The following is a 16,568-nucleotide window of genomic DNA, read 5'->3' on the forward strand; positions in this document are numbered from 1 at the left end:
CATGTCTAATCAAACGACAAAAACACTGACCAAAGTCAAGTTATTATAGCCATTTTACGAACAGCGTCCATTGATTATGAAATGAAGATTACTAGTCAATAATAACATAATACTAAAACAGACACCGAAAATAACATGTGTCATTTTTTGGTGCTGTTATTTTCCCTCCAAACCACTTCTTCCCTTTTTGCAAAAACTACTTTGAGAATTTTAGTATAATATTACTGTCATAATATTATTGCAAATCTTTTATAAGTACCTTTTATCTTTATTATTATTATTATTTCATTTGCTTATTTTGTTCTATAGTATTTTTCATTAAGAAATTTCAAAATATTCCTATTATAATAAAGAATAATCTTCCTATCTATTGCATATTTTTTAGACAAAAATAACATTATTTTATCTTTTAATTTTCAGCTATTTATGTATTATTTATTATATTCTACTATCATAAAGTGTATTGTAAAATGTGTATATTGTTTTTTTGAATGCTTTAATTGGTTTCTCTCCTAATTCTAACATGAGGAACATAACGAAAAGGAAGTATAACAACATAGCTTAATACATAAACACTTTATCTATGCATGTAATCATGCAAGAAAATTGATTGATTAAAATTTCATTCTTTTTCAATTTGTATCCCAATACTTTCATATATTATTATATATTCAAAACATTCATATGGTGTAATATGTAGTTTTAATATACTCATTTGTCTAATCAACTCTTTCATTATATTTCATGTTTCATTTTATTATATATGCAAAATACGAAGATAATAAATATGTTATACTTGTATTTTATCTATGTTATTTTTTATAAAGAGTTTTTTTTTTTTTTCCTTTTATCGATTAATTATAGTGAAATTACCGTGCACGGCACGAAACCTAATCTAGTAAAATACAAAAAATTAATTACTCGCAGTAGATAGCCAAATGAGTAGTATCTCAGATTCTCAGATGTTACATAGTACAAGTACAAAGCAACTATTATTCGCAGCAGCCGAAATTTGTAGCTCATAAAAAGTAAAACAATTTAATTATAATTTGGGAGCTGTTTAGCCAAACTTTTGGATGTAATTCTCAACTTGAGAAAAACTTCTTAGGCTGAACATAGTTTCTCTAGCAATAGAAAAATAGTTTACAAAGATGCCAATATTAGATTCTAGGAAAGGAGAAGCACCAAATTGGAGCTTCTCTAACTGTCTTTTAAGAGCAAGGTATCCCATTTCTCAGCACAAATTCCGCTACAAAATCACAGACCAAAGGTCCACAAAGTCGACAGCAAATTTCTCTTCGTAAATTTGCTTAATCATCACAGCCATATCCACAGCAGCGTTTCACTTCTTCGCTGTTTTACTGACCTGCAGCTTCAAGCTACAATATTAGATAATAGCCTTGACGACAACGATACTACTTGAGAGTCTAAAAAGCATCTTTTCTAAAAAGTATCATATAAATGTGAAAGCATCATCAGTAATAGAGACCGCACATCAGCAGAAACATCTCTAGCCAATTACACAGAGGCAAAGGAACAACACAAGCACTTCAATAACTCCAAGAGCATACATACACCTATAAAAATAAAAATAAAGAAAATGATTTGCCTTCCAAATGGCTAGCAATCAGAAGAGCTACATACTAGCTCAAAACTCAGACCAGCAACTCGAGATTATATGAACTTCGATATATTCCTAAGTTGCCTTTGATCACAAAACTACCAATAAACATAACATTATCAGACTGTTCTGGCGCTAACCAACTCCAGATAATGGGCCCCATCACAAGAAATTATGCCAGCTTGTCACCAAAAATTGCTACCTTCTCTCTTACTAAAGCAGAGAAAACAAGACAAACTTTTTGATGAATTGAAGAGATAAAAAAGGGAGAGCTAATTTAACTATAGAAGGCATTTGTTTCAATTATGGAAAGCATGGCCTCATTGGAGGATGTAAATCAATAAATATATTGTATCTGTTGCAAGTACAGAATAATTAAGACCACATACTAATCAATTTAACTAGGCTCATTAAAAAGCTAGAAAATCAGTAACGACCAACAAGCACAAACATGGGAAGGAGGCTAACTAAATCAAAAACATCTTGACACCATGTAAAACTTCCCCCGTTCTCTTTTAATTGCAACATTGGGCATCTCACGCTTGCCTATGCACGTCTTATACCTTTAAAACCTTTAATTTTATTAAAATTTGAAACTATATATCGAGACAAATCTCACAAGGTCCCTTTTCCTAACGTATATAACAAAAAAGATGGTCAAAGGAGTGTGCGTGGATAGTGGAAAGTGTCCAATGTTGCGATTAAAAGAGAACGGACAAAGTACATATTCAAGCAGCACTTTTAAATAAAAAATTAGCTCTCATCCAAGCTACATCCAGCATCACAGTACATCTGCCATAAATCAAGACACATACATCTCATCTAGCAGCAACATATCAATAACAGGAACATATGTAAATCAAAGGAAACATGACCGATTTGTGTCTAACTACACTAACACTTGTGCATTGCATCTTATTAGATAAAGGTTCACATCCTAAGTTCCACTCACACAACTACACATGCACAGTACATATTTGCAGCAGTTAAGGGCAAAAATTATGTTGGAAACAAATAATACTTTTTCTAAATTCATTGCCAGATCATACTTTGGTTGAATAAAATTTTGACTTTGAAAAACAAGAATCATCAACTGGGATCAAAAGAAACAAAATATTAAACGCACTCCAATTTTCATGCTACAAGCAGCAAATTTACAAGACTATCACATACTCCCACCGTACCTTTATGTCTGCCCCATAGCAAACACTTCACTTTTTAAAGAGTTGGGCAAAGGTTGCGCACGAGGCAATGCTTTTTTCTTTTTTTATACAATAATTAATAGAGTATAGTTAAGAGACAAGTGGGAACAACATACCAACAATAGTATGGGGCAAACACAAGAGACAGATTAAAACAAAAACTAGGGTAAATATATAGGGGTAGAGGGAGTATTCATTTTAACATTACCCCTCTTTCTCTTTCCATCACTACATTTTCTCTTACTTTTCTTTTCTCTCTATCCACTTATGCTCTCAAATACCCTCCCTACCCCACAATAATCTATATTACCTCCATTATCATAAGTTCTTAGCACTTTATTTCTTCAGCTTACTAGGGTAAAACTTTGATAATTACTATCTCTAATACAAGTTGACATTCCAAATATAAATAATGATACTAATCTAAAAAGACCCCACTTGAATATAAATTTCTTTATGTAATTAACTAATAACAAACAATGGTCAATGTGGAATTTGTCAACAGCATCAAATGTTGTGGTGTTCAGAACTTTCAGAAAAAGAGGTAGTAATAAGCAGAAAAAACTCCAAACTAGCTATTGCAACTTGCGAAACCACATTAACGGTTATTGCATGTTATAAAACAAGCGCGCTAAGAAACTATAAAGAGCCTGGACAGTTGAAAACCACATCTCAATCACTGGCAATTTTTTCAAACAGAATCACCTTTATAACTCTGATGAAAAGCTGAACCATAAATCAGGAATGAGTTGGTATTTAGAAAATCTGAATTCCTAACACAGCTTTACAGACCATAATTGTCATAATAACACACAAAGGCACAGGACAAGTAGAAAGCATGTGGTTTTGTGCAAGGCTATTGACACACTCATCATCCTAGCTTTACCAGACTATTATTTCCTTTGAAAATCCTATTTCAGAGATCATTAAAATCTTCATTGTAGACTTGCTAGGACTTCCTAATTACAAACTCCTTGTCTAGTTCTATGTTGTAAAAAGTAGCACAACTTATGGATTTGCAAACTGAAACCCATCCAGAAGTAAATTACGCATACAAATAAATATTATCATGTCAACTAATGTATTTGATTGCTATAAACAACTGAACTCTACTTATCCTATTCAATAGGTTTTTCTCTGACTACACAATGTATAACTATGCTAAATAACTTTAATAAAAATAGCAGAGTTACATGTAAGATGGAAATTGATAAAATAAAATGAAAGGCAATAAGCTCTCAAGGAAAGATGAAGAGCTAAACACAAGAAAGAAGGGAAACACGTGACTAGTGAACCATTGCACAGCTACACAGATTTAGGAAAACAAAGAATTAGGCTAGTGGTCTACAAACACTGATTACTCCGAAAAAAGATACTCCGTCCAAACATGTAAAATCTTCAAATTGTTTGAAGTGCTTCAAGACAATATTAGTTTGTTAGAGGCACATTCCTTCCAGTACTTAAAGGTTAACACATAATGGCAGAATTTCAGCACAATAATTAAATGATAGGAGTACACAAACAGTCAAATAAGCTTCAAGACGATATGAAGCAACATTCAAAAAAAGAGGTACAAGATCAAACTACTAATACATAAATGGAGAACGACATTGAATACTAACTCACCTAAACTTTTGGGGTCTTATTCAAATATCCTTTAAGAACATCCATTACTGCCCCAAAATCTGCCTTCACTTGCACGGGTGGATTCGCAAACTTGCAAGACATATCAGGGATATTCTTTGAATGATAATCAACCTTTGACTGTGTGAATTTCAGCCCATGAGCAGTGCTGACAACAACCGTCCTATCATTTGGTCCTATGACACCACTATTCCTCAACTTTATCAATGCAGTCAAAGCAACACCAGTATGCGGGCAGATAAACATCCCGGTGGAATCAGCTTGAGCCATGGCATCCATTAGTTCTTCCTCGGTCGCCTCCTCAACAATACCATTACAATTTTGCAAGGCAAAAACAGCCCTGTCAATAGATACAGGATCACCAATCTGAATGGCTGAAGCAAATGTAGTATTTGCTTTCACAGGCTGAAAATCCTTCCACCCGGACTTGTAATGCACGTACAATGGATTAGCATTAGCCGCTTGAGCACACACCAATCTCGGCATTTTATCAACTAGCCCTAATTCATGGCACATTTTAAAACCCTTATAAAAGGCATAAATATTCCCCAAATTCCCACCAGGAACAATAATCCAATCCGGCACCTCCCAATCAAACTGCTGCAGAATCTCAATTGCAGCAGTCTTCTGCCCCTCAAGCCTCAAGCTATTCAAAGAATTAGCCAAATAAATCGGCAATTCCGCAGTTACTTCCCTAATCAACTGCATACAACCATCGAAATCGGTATCGATACTCAACACAAAAGCCCCATTAGCAATGGGCTGAACCAACTGAGCCATAGAAATCTTATCAGCAGGCAAAAACACAATAGAAGGAATCCCAGCAGAAGCACAATAAGCAGACAAAGCAGCAGAAGTATCACCAGTTGAAGCGCACCCGACACCGACAACGGGGCGCTTCATCTTCCTCAATCTATTAACCTGACTAACCAAAACAGTCATACCCAAATCCTTAAAACTACCAGTATGACTAATCCCACAATGTTTAACCCACAAATCAGACATACCCAGAAACTGTTTCCCAAATCTTTCAGCCCAAAACAAATTAGAGTTACCTTCGAAAGCCGAAACGATATCGTCCCCATCAATCTCCGGAAGAACCCATTCTTTCTTCGACCAAACACCAGACCCATAAGGCCAATTAGTCTTCCCAACACGAGAATCGAAAAGGGATTTCCAGTAATGTCCATCAAATTGCTTCAGAGCTTCCATATCATGTTGAACGTCCAATAAGCCGCCGGAGCGAGAGCGATAAACGATCTCATCGAGGGAGTAGGACTCGGTGGAGTCAGGTGGCGCGTTAAAGGGGACGTACTTGGCGGAGAAATTGTGGGATTTGGCATAACGGCGTGCTTCTTCGCGGATGTTTTCGTGGGCGGCGCGGTGGGTGGAGGTGGAGGAGGAGGAAGAGGAGGTTGCGGTGATTGGTGGGAGGGTGAAAATGGGGGTGGTTTTGGGGTGGTGGCGAAGAGGAAGATGGTGGTGGGTGAGTTTGGGATTAGGGTTTTGGAAGAGAGAGGAAGTTGCAGGGTTGAAGAGGGAGGAAGAAGACGCCGCCATTGATGGAGAAGGGGGGAGAAACGAGGAGGAGGAGAGAGAAAAATGAGGGGATTGTGCTGAAACACAAATTAGGGGGGCTGTCTTATCGTTGTGTATGAGAATTTTTGGAATAAACTATGGAACATTTGGGCAAGTTGATGGTTCGATTTTGGTTGTTGATAATGGATTCATTTGGTTGTCGGGTTGGTTTTGGGTCGATTCTTGTGAATTAGAGGGTCGGTTTGATTTAGTTAATTTTTGTATGGTTTTAATTTAGGTTGGGTCATAAATTGTTTAGGTTGTAATCGGATTGGGTTGAGGCAAAACGAGTCGAGATAATGGAAATGATTTTAGTTGAGTTAAAGGGGTTTGGCTTCATATCGAGCTTGATTATGGTAGGATCGGGTCTTAGATGGGTTGAGATAGTCGTAGGCTAACATGGGTCAGGCTAAATGCTAAAACGGGATCACATGGCAGGTGAGTTAGTTTGAGTTGGAAAAAAAAAAAAAAAAGCTACAACTTGCTTATTCTTATGTCAAGTCTGTAACTGGATCAAGTCATTAGCTAGATTATAATGAGTTTTGTATATATATCAAGTATGCTTTAGGGTCGTTTGGGTATCACCTTATTATCACTTTATGCTCCAAGTTTGTTGTGTTGAAACATTGTGGGTTGGAAGTAATTTTAGCCGAGTTGGTTCAAGTTTATATCGAGTCAGATCGGGTCTTACACAAATAGTGAGACATAATGGGTTACACTACAAAAATAGGTCCATTTGGCTTAGAGGGTTAGTTAAAGTTATTAAAAATAAAATAAATTAAATAAAAAATTAAATAAAAAAATTAATAATAATAATAATAATTAATAATAATAATAATAATTATAACAATAATAATAATAACAATAATAACAATAACAATAATAATAACAATAACAACAATAACAACAATAATAACAATAATAATAATAATAATAATAATAATAACAATAATAACAATAATAATAATAATAACAATAACAACAATAACAATAATAACAATAATAACAATAACAACAACAACAACAACAACAACAATAATAATAATAATAATAATAATAATAATAATAACAATAAAAATAATAATAATAACAATAATAATAATAACAATAATAATAATAAGAACAATAATAATAATAACAATAATAATAATAATAATGAGGATGCGTTGTTGGCCTTGACCGAGCCTTTGAGGATGCGTTGAGCTTGTTCAATAGAGCGGTGGAGTTTGACATTTTAAGTAATTCTAGTGAGGTCGCTGCCCCTAAACTCATGAACAAATTGGTAGATATATATTTCACAAAGGTTACCGATTCTGCAAAATCCACCTTCTCTTTATCTCCTCGTCAATTAGCATTGTGGAAATCGCAGCAGGGAGATCACACCTCTGCTTGGCTTCGGGCGGTTCCTATTTCAGGGTTGGGTCAGACGATGAACGCAAAGACTTACTGATGTGTGTTATGCTACCGCTTGGGTGTTCCATTGTTCTCTGTCTCGACGCCGTGCTCTGCTTGTTCAAGGGTTTTTACTGGGGATTTTTTGGTGATCACGCAGTGTTGTGTGCTGGTATAGTGGGTATTAAACATCGGCATAATGTTGTGCGGGATACCCTTGTTGATGTTTGTTATCGATCTGGGATTTCAGCTAGAAAGGAGGTTGACATTGGGTTGTCTGGAGGGAACGACGAGGCCCTCAGACCTGCAGATGTGTTACTTTATTCTTGGGATCGTGGTCGCGATGTCTGTGTTGACTTGACAGGGTCTTCTCCTTTGACACAATCTAGGTTATCTAACTTTGTTCTCGGAAGGGTTGTGGCTGATGCAGCTCATCGAAAATGGGTCAAGTACGAATCCAGTTGTCGGGCAATTGGATATGGTTTTAGAGCTGTCAAAAGCTGACCCGACCCGAAATACCTACCCGAACCCGATTATTAACCGACCCGTCTAAACCCGAAAAAATGATGACCCGAACCCGATATGACCCGGCCTGAAACCAACCTTAGATCCGAGTTAACCCGAGTATTTGAGACCCGAACTCGAACATGAACCGACCTGGAGATGACCTAACCCGAATATAACCCGTAAAATATTGACTTGAACCGAAGCCGACCTGAACCGAAATTGACCCAAAACCCGTTTTAACCCGTCAAAACCCGAATTTAACCCGACATATTCCTAACCCGACCCGAATTTAACCCGACCTATTACTAACCCGACCCGAATTTAACCCGATATGTCACTAACCCGACCCGAAATCAACCCGACTTGTTACTGACCCGAAATTAACTAGCAATCTAGGATTACGTCATATTTTTTTTCCCCTAATTCTATGAGTTATTTTCCTATTTAAGCTTATTCAAATATTTTCAATAAAATTCTCTATTATCAAATGTATTACAATTTATATGTCTCAAAAAAACCTATAAAAATTTATTAATACCACTACTTTTTGGATGCATGTGCATTCTTTATTTAAATTTAGTAATACGATTTACGAATACTTTTACTTTTTAGGTGTAAGTTCATTCTATATTTCAATTAAGCAATTATGGTTTACGAATACTACTACTTTGTAGGTGCATGTGCATTAATGTAGTCAATTACGGTTTACAAATACTATTTGACCTTAGGCTTGTTTGTTTTATCTTAAATTTTATTAAAAAAAAAAATTCAAATAAAAAAAAAGTTAAAAACAATAATAATTTCGGATAATGATTGAATTGAACGTGATAATGATTGAATGCGAGCACGAGTATATGACAATGACCCGATGATAAGCTGACCCAAATAATTTACATGTACCCGATCATGACTTGACTTGTCTGGACTCGAGAAAGTGGTGACCCGAACTAGAGCTGTTAACAGGCTTTTATTGGTCTTTTATTTTTCTAATTTTATTATTCATTTGCCAATTTAATCTTATTAAATGTTTTGAATAATGCCATTTAAATGTTAAAAAAAATGCCATTAAAAAAAACGTGAACTCGGATATGAACTTATAAAAAATAAACAAGTTTAGATAATTTCAAATAAAATAAGTTTAGAAAAAAAAATTATTGTATTTTAACTTATCTAAACTAAACCTATTTTATCCGAATTTATATGAACTTATTGTATTTTATCTAAACATGTCATCTCGGATATGAACTTATCTGAAAATGTTATCCCCAAAATGAGTGGAATCATGTGAATAGATTAGAATAGGGTTTGAACTTATCTTCTAAAAATCTAAACTAAACCTATCTTATTGGAATTAATATGAACTTATTATGTAGATCTTATCTAAATATTAGAACTTATTACCTCGAATTTAAACTTATCTGAAATTTTTTCTCTTACAATAAATGAAGTAATTGATAATGATTAAACGTGAATGTCATTACATGAACTGTTAACAAACCGACCCAAAAAATGTACCCGAACCTGATATGACCGACTTGAAATCAACCTGATACCCAGATTAACCCAATTTGAGACCCGAACCCGAACATGACCTGACTTGGAAATGATCCGACCTGATTATAACCTGCAATTTTTTTACTTGAACCAAACCCGACTTGAACCCGAACATGACCCGACCTAATTGTAACCCGCAAATAATTGACTTCAACCGAAACCGACTTGAACCCGAGAATGACCCGACTTGGAAATGACCCGACTTGATTATAACCCGCAAATTATTGACTTGAACCGAACCCGACTTAAACCCGAGAATGACCCGACCTGATTATAACCCGCAAATTATTGACTTGAATTGAACCTGACTTGAACCCGAGAATAACCCTAACCCGTTTTAACCCGTGAAAACCCGAATCAAACTCGACCTATTATTCACCCAACCCGAATGTAACCCGACCTGTTATTAACCCGACCCAAACCCCGATAAGATGTATGACCCGACGTTACCCGACTCAAGCATGACCCAACCCGACCCGTATAGGTTACGACATTAACCCGAAATGACCCGACCCAAGTTGACCCGACCCACACTTACCCGACCCAAACCCGACCTGTTTACCCAAATTGACAGCTCTATATGGTTCCCTTTCTTGCTTTTTCTCTACACTTGGGGAATTAGAGAAGGAGGCGGTTGCATTGCTCAAGCGGATCCAAAAGTTCTCGAAGACTCAAGACATTGGGGCACGTGTTGTTGCTCATATATTCACTAGAATAGGATTTTCTATAGCTAGAGGAGTGGGGGCCCAGATTGTATCTCGGCTTCCCACTAATTTGTTGTAGGTTGTATGACTTTGTCTTTTTTGAGATAATAATAATAATAATAATAATAATAATAATAATAATAATAATAATAATAATAATAATAATAATAATAATAATAATAATAATAATAATAACCTATCAAAACGGTTCAATTTGATTAATTTTTAATCGAGTTTGTAATTGGGTCAAGTCATATTCGGTCTTGGTTGACACGATCAGGAAGTATAGAAGTTTAGCCTGGTTATATTGAGTTTAGTTCATATTGAGTTGGGCTATTTAAAAGTTGGGTTGGTTCAGGTATTAGCTTATATATGGATCACCATTGATTCATTAATAAAATTAGTTTTTAAAGTGTCAATTTTGTGAGCTTGTTAGTGTAGAACTGCAAACACCTAATTTTGGCCTCCAGTTCCGACAGGGAGTGTGATAATGATACAAAAACCCATTTTTCAGGCTAGATTAAAGTTGAAGTGTTTATGGACTACGGAATGTAATGTTTGAAGTAATCTAAAACTCATTTTTGAGACCAAATCATTTTAAAGCCCGATCCTCTTATTAATTAGGTTTAAAATATGCCAACACTTTAATCTTGATTAATTACGGACTCAAACACGTTGAATGTAGTGCTTAGGTCAAACAAACCTTACATTGTAGAAAATTGAGCTAAACTAATATGAAATAACCAACAAAAACCAATTTTCAATCCAAACTTCAATATTCAAGATGTAATTTGATAGAGAACAAATAATAAGATAAATTCTTATCACATCAATCACCAAGTTTGATGCAATAAGAGATTAATCAAAGCCTAACACAAAGTAGGGAAAAGATTAGAGGAGAAATCACATATAGATTTCAATAATCACAAAAATTATGGGTAGAGAGAGAAAATCTCATTGATTTCAAAATTAAGCAAAGATTGACACCAAAAGCAAAGTTATCCCTATTTCACTAGTAGAAAATAGGTAATGGGAAGCCAGTATTTAGAAGCGGTTATTGGAATCCGCTTCCTTTTCCATACAAAATCCCGGGAAATTAAAAAAAAAAAAAAAAACAAGAGGGGAATTGGAAGCGGTTTGGGTTGAACCGCTTCTAAAAAGTAAAGAGACGCGGTTCAAACCGCTTCCTATTTGTTTTTAAAAAAAAAACCGGCTTTTAAACTTGAACCCTTCCCTCGTCATTTCCTTCATTCCCTCCTTCTTCAATTCCCTCCTGCTGCTTCCATTCCCTCCTTCAATTCGCTTCCTCTTTCACTTTCACACACCGTCACACAGCAGCCCACAACCACCATTGTCGTGCTTCTAATACCCACCACAACAACAACCTTCAATTTGTTCATTGAGTGCTTGCACAATTGTCGTGCTTCACGGTTTTTTGTTGTTAGGAATAGGGTGCTCCTGCTCCGACCACCACAACCACGATAGGGTGCTGCTGCAGCATCGTCGCCGCCTCCACCACAGTCGCCCTCCGTCGTGCTGCTGCGTCCCTCTGCGTGCTGCCCCTGCTGCCTCCATTGCTGCGATCCTCTGCGTAGGTGCTGCCCCTCTCACCTTCACACGCACCACCAGGCCACCACATCTCTCCCTCTCACCCCACATTCCTTCTTTTAGGGTTAGTTCATGCTTAATTTTACTTCATTATCTATATATTGTCAACAATTTCCCAAATTTTAGGGTTTCAATTTTAGTTAATCAAATTTATGTTAATTATTTTATTAATTATTTGTATACAAAATGTTCATTGTTACCTTAATTGTATAATGTTATAAGTTGTTTGAATTTAGTAGCTAAAAAGTGATGAATTAATGAATGGATTGTAAGTAAGCTTAGTTTGCTTGTAGGTAGTCCAATTAGCATTATATGAATGATTGAACTTGTGTTTTGTTAAATGTCAAACAAATGCAAATTATTGAATGCTTGCATCTTCATTTGCCTAGATACTCGTTCGAGTCTTTCTCATTAGGAGGAAGTCTTGAATAGTCCCCGGTTGGGACTGTTCTTGGACGTGTAATCTCACTTAGGTAGTGAATGTATGTCTGTTTTTCGAATTTAAGGAATATCTCGGTTTAGCATTTCGTATCCATGTTCTCCGGGTGCATATGTAGGTAATTATTTACCTACATTGTGTACTTGGAGAACTGGGGCGAAATGCTGCCGAATTTTCCTTAAAATTGGAAAGTTGGCATACATTCACTAGTGAGATTAGACGTTCAAGGATGGGTTAGGTTGGAGTGATAAGGACCTTTTGGGCGCATTCATTTTGTACACTATATGCATGAACGATATAAATACATACTATGTACTTTGATTATATGTTGCATTTATACATTATTTATAATGTGTTGGTATGTATAAAGGCAATTTAAAGCGTTGATGGATCGCGGTTGGATGTATGGTAGACGTGATACGTTAGAATTCTTTAATGGGGTCCAAGAGTTTTGCGAGAGTGCTTCACAATATCAGATCAGAACGGGTGTGAATGACCTTTATTGTCCTTGTGTCAATTGTAATAATGTGACAATGGTCGACAGTGTTGATACAATAAGGGATCATGTGGTATGTCATGGGTTTAGGCCTCAATATCATGTGTGGGTTTGGCACGGTGAAAAGGGATCGTATAGGGAGAATGTTGTTGGGAATGATACGCACGATAACAGTGCCGAGATTCGTGCGGAAGATGAATATGGTTTTGATTATGGTGGAGATGGGGATGATGATGGTGGAGAAGGGGATGAGATCGAGGACGGTGGTGGTGATCACTTGGATGAGATGATGCATAATGTTGAAGGTGAATTTGGTGACCGATGTGATGTATTTGAGTCATTATCAGAGGCTGCCAAAAAGCCATTGTATCCTGGGTCCAAAAAATACACCAAACTCTTAGCTGTGCTAACACTTTTTAACATTAAGTCAAAGTATAACTGGAGTGACACTAGTTTTACTTCTTTGTTGACTGTGTTATGTGACATGTTGCCTGATGGGAATGAACTTCCTAAGTCCTACTATTATGCAAAGAAACTCATGTGTCCATTTGGTTTGGAGTATAAGAAGATACATGCATGTCCTAATGATTGTGTTCTTTATCGAAATGAATACGAAGAGTTGGAGGAGTGTCCACGTTGTGGTAAGTCGCGTTACAAGCGAAAGAGCTGCAATGCTGGAATGAAGGGACCTCCTGCCAAGGTTTTATGGTATCTTCCCATCATTCCAAGGTTCAAGCGTCTATTTTCAATATCAAAAGATGTTAAGAACTTGAGGTGGCATGCAGAGGGAAGAAAGAAAAACGGTTTGCTGAAGCATCCGGCTGACTCTCCGGATTGGAAGAACATCGATATGAAGTTTAGGGCATTTGGTGATGAAGTCAGAAATTTAAGGCTCGGGTTGTGCACCGACGGTATGAATCCATTTGGCACTCTTAGTACCCAACATAGCACATGGCCGGTACTTTTAGTGATCTACAACTTGCCTCCGTGGTTGTGCATGAAACGAAAATATGTGATGCTGTCACTATTGATAACGGGTCCAAGGCAACCTGGAAACGACATAGATGTTTACCTAGAGCCCCTTGTTGATGATTTGAGAAAGATGTGGGACGAAGGAGTTTCTGTTTTTGATGCCCATAAGAACGAGATGTTCCTCTTGCGTGCAGTCCTTATGTGGACCATTAATGATTTTCCCGCATATGGCAACCTGTCTGGGTATAAGAACAAAGGGCATAAAGCATGTCCTATTTGTATCGATGACACACCAAACGTGTACCTTGAACACTACGGCAAAGATGTGTACGTGAGGACCCGAAGATTGCTTAGGCGCGATCACCCATATCGTCGGCAGAAAAAGGCCTTCAATGGGAAAGTAGAAGAGGGGGCTGCTCCTAAGCCATTGAGTGGACATGAGGTGTATAGTCGAGTGAAGGGTATATCAACTGTTTTTGGTAAAACATCGAAACCTTTAGACCCACATGCTCTCTTTAAAAAGGAGTCGATCTTTTGGAAGCTTGAGTACTGGAAAGAACATGATGTTAGACATTGTCTCGATGTGATGCATATAGAGAAGAATGTTTGTGATGCAGTTGTTGGGACAATTATGGGTATTCATGGTAAAACAAAGGATGGAAAGAGCGCGCGATTAGATTTGGAAGCATGGGGGGTTCGTCCAGAATTGTGGGTCCAACCGAAGGTAGTGAAGGCTAAGGTAATGGAAAATGAAAACGAATATGGTGGAAAAAGGCGTACAGGGGAGCGCAAAGGAAAGGGCACCAGTGTATCAAATAACAAAGATGCTGGAAAAGGCAAGAATGAAAAGGTTTATTTACCTCCAGCTTGTTACACATTGTCAAAGGAAGAAAAACGAAAGTTTTGTGCTTGTTTGTATAACATTAAGGTTCCATCTGGTTTCTCGTCAAACATGAAAAGATTCGTCTCTTTAAATGGGGAAATGAAGTTGACTAGTATGAAATCACATGATTGTCACATGATGATGCAAGTATTCTTACCGATTGCAATTCGTGGTATTCTACCGAAGCATGTGAGAGAAGCTATTACAAGCCTTTGTTCGTTTTTCAATACCATTTGCAGCAAAGTGCTAGATCCTTTTACTCTTGATGCTCTCCAGGCGAATGTAGTTGTAACTTTGTGCAAATTTGAGATGTATTTCCCACCGTCTTTTTTTGACATAATGGTGCATCTGGTTCTTCATCTGGTTTGTGAGATCAAGATGTGCGGTCCAGTCTTTATGAGGTGGTGCTATCCTTTTGAAAGACACATGGGCACATTGCAACATAAAGTCAGGAATCCTGCCCATCCAGAAGGTAGTATGATTCAAGGGATTGTGGCAGAGGAGATTGGTAATTTCGTGGCGGAGTATGTTGCTGTTGCTGAACCAATTGGGCTTCCCACTTCCCGACATGAAGGGAGACTTGATGGTCATGGCACACTCGGGCAGAAACGGATCTCACCTACTCATGATCAGTTCTTGCAAGATCACCTATTTGTGCTTCATCATGTTGCGGAGGTTCACCCATATTTAGAAGAGCACATGGATAGTTTGCGTGCGGAATTTCCATCAAAAGGGGAAAGGGCACTAATGCAATTGCATAATAAGATGTTTGTGATGTGGTTCCATGATCGAGTTATGCGTCAATTGGATGAGAGTGTCTCTGATACTATAAAGTGGCTAGCTTATGGTCCAAAGGAAGATGTTTATTCTTTTGAGGGATATGACATAAATGGGTATACATTCTGGACTGAGCATCGTGATCAGAAATCATCATCAACTCAAAATAGTGGTGTCACTCTTGTGGCATCATCAAGAGAGTTTGCAAGTGCAAGGGATACATCACCGGTTGACGCACAATTATCCTACTACGGACGAATTCAGGAAATATGGGAACTAGATTACCGTGAGTTCAAGGTAGGCCTATTTAAGTGTAAATGGGTCGATAACATTAGGCGCAACGTCAAACATGATGACTTCACTCTTGTAGACCTTGGCCACTTGCGGGATAGTTTGGAACCATTCATCCTTGCATCTCAAGCTAAGCAGGTGTTCTATGTAACCGACCCAGCCGATCCAAGATGGTCCATCGTCCTTGCTAGCAAAAGAAGAATTTTAGGGGTTGGAGATGTTGAAGATGAGGACGAATATGATGCGTTTGATGACTCGCCCCCTTTCACCGCCCCTACACTTGATGTAACAAATGATGTAGAAAAGGATACAAATTATATTCGATCAGACCACAATGAGGGAATACTCGAATGAGGTACAATGTTTTAAGCATTTTCAACCTGTAAACATGTTGTGCAGCCAAATATGAGTTAGTAGCTCATTTTTGCCATTTTGAACTTATTTTGCTCATATAACCTTGCATTAGTATGAAATCAATTAATTGTAAGCATATTAGCCTTTAAACATGTTGTGTATACCAAATATGAGTTATTAGAAGGATTATATGTGATTTAGGAATGAAAACAAAGAAGTTGGGAAAGTTAGTAGCTCATTTTTGCCATTTTGAACTTATTTCGCTCATACAACCTTGCGTTAGTATGAAATCAATTAATTGTAAGCATTTTCAACCTGTAAACATGTTACTAATTACTAATTATTTGCGTTTCTTGTGGTGGTAGGTGTCTGAATAAAATGGGAGGTGATGAATATCTTCACATCGAAGAGCATATGGATGATGAAGACATTGGTAGTTCAGAATCTGGTGACGAGTTGTATGATGTCAACAAGGAGCAAGATTTGGGTGAACCAGAAGACCAAGCTCATGATGACTTGCAGCGTAGGCTTGATGCTTATGAGATG

The 16,568-nt window shown here is 37.0% G+C and overlaps 2 protein-coding genes across 3 annotated transcripts; one reads left to right on the forward strand and one right to left on the reverse strand.

Annotated features, from left to right (window-relative positions):
- Positions 1–931: 931 nt before the first annotated feature.
- Positions 932–6,162, reverse strand: LOC110682665 (threonine synthase, chloroplastic-like). Of its 2 annotated transcripts, none has more exons than XM_021858998.1 (2): positions 4,450–6,162; positions 932–1,372 (listed from the first exon to the last, which is right to left on the reverse strand). In XM_021858998.1, exon 1 carries the CDS (start codon positions 6,025–6,027, stop codon positions 4,450–4,452), a length of 1,578 nt encoding a protein of 525 aa, XP_021714690.1. In that variant the 5' UTR covers positions 6,028–6,162; the 3' UTR covers positions 932–1,372. The 2 variants fall into 2 exon arrangements, with proteins under 2 accessions (XP_021714690.1, XP_021714689.1); XM_021858997.1 differs by having other exon boundaries at positions 932–1,366; positions 4,450–6,160.
- A 6,620-nt stretch (positions 6,163–12,782) lies between these two features.
- LOC110682635 lies at positions 12,783–16,022 on the forward strand. The gene is made up of 5 exons (XM_021858971.1): positions 12,783–13,197; positions 13,363–13,656; positions 13,714–14,196; positions 14,314–14,882; positions 14,979–16,022. Exons 1-5 carry the CDS (start codon positions 12,783–12,785, stop codon positions 16,020–16,022), a joined length of 2,805 nt encoding a protein of 934 aa, XP_021714663.1.
- The last annotated feature ends 546 nt before the right edge of the window (positions 16,023–16,568 follow it).

The sequence above is a fragment of the Chenopodium quinoa genome, unplaced genomic scaffold (assembly GCF_001683475.1).
Source record: "Chenopodium quinoa cultivar QQ74 unplaced genomic scaffold, ASM168347v1, whole genome shotgun sequence".
NCBI classification, from domain to species: Eukaryota; Viridiplantae; Streptophyta; class Magnoliopsida; order Caryophyllales; family Amaranthaceae; genus Chenopodium; species Chenopodium quinoa.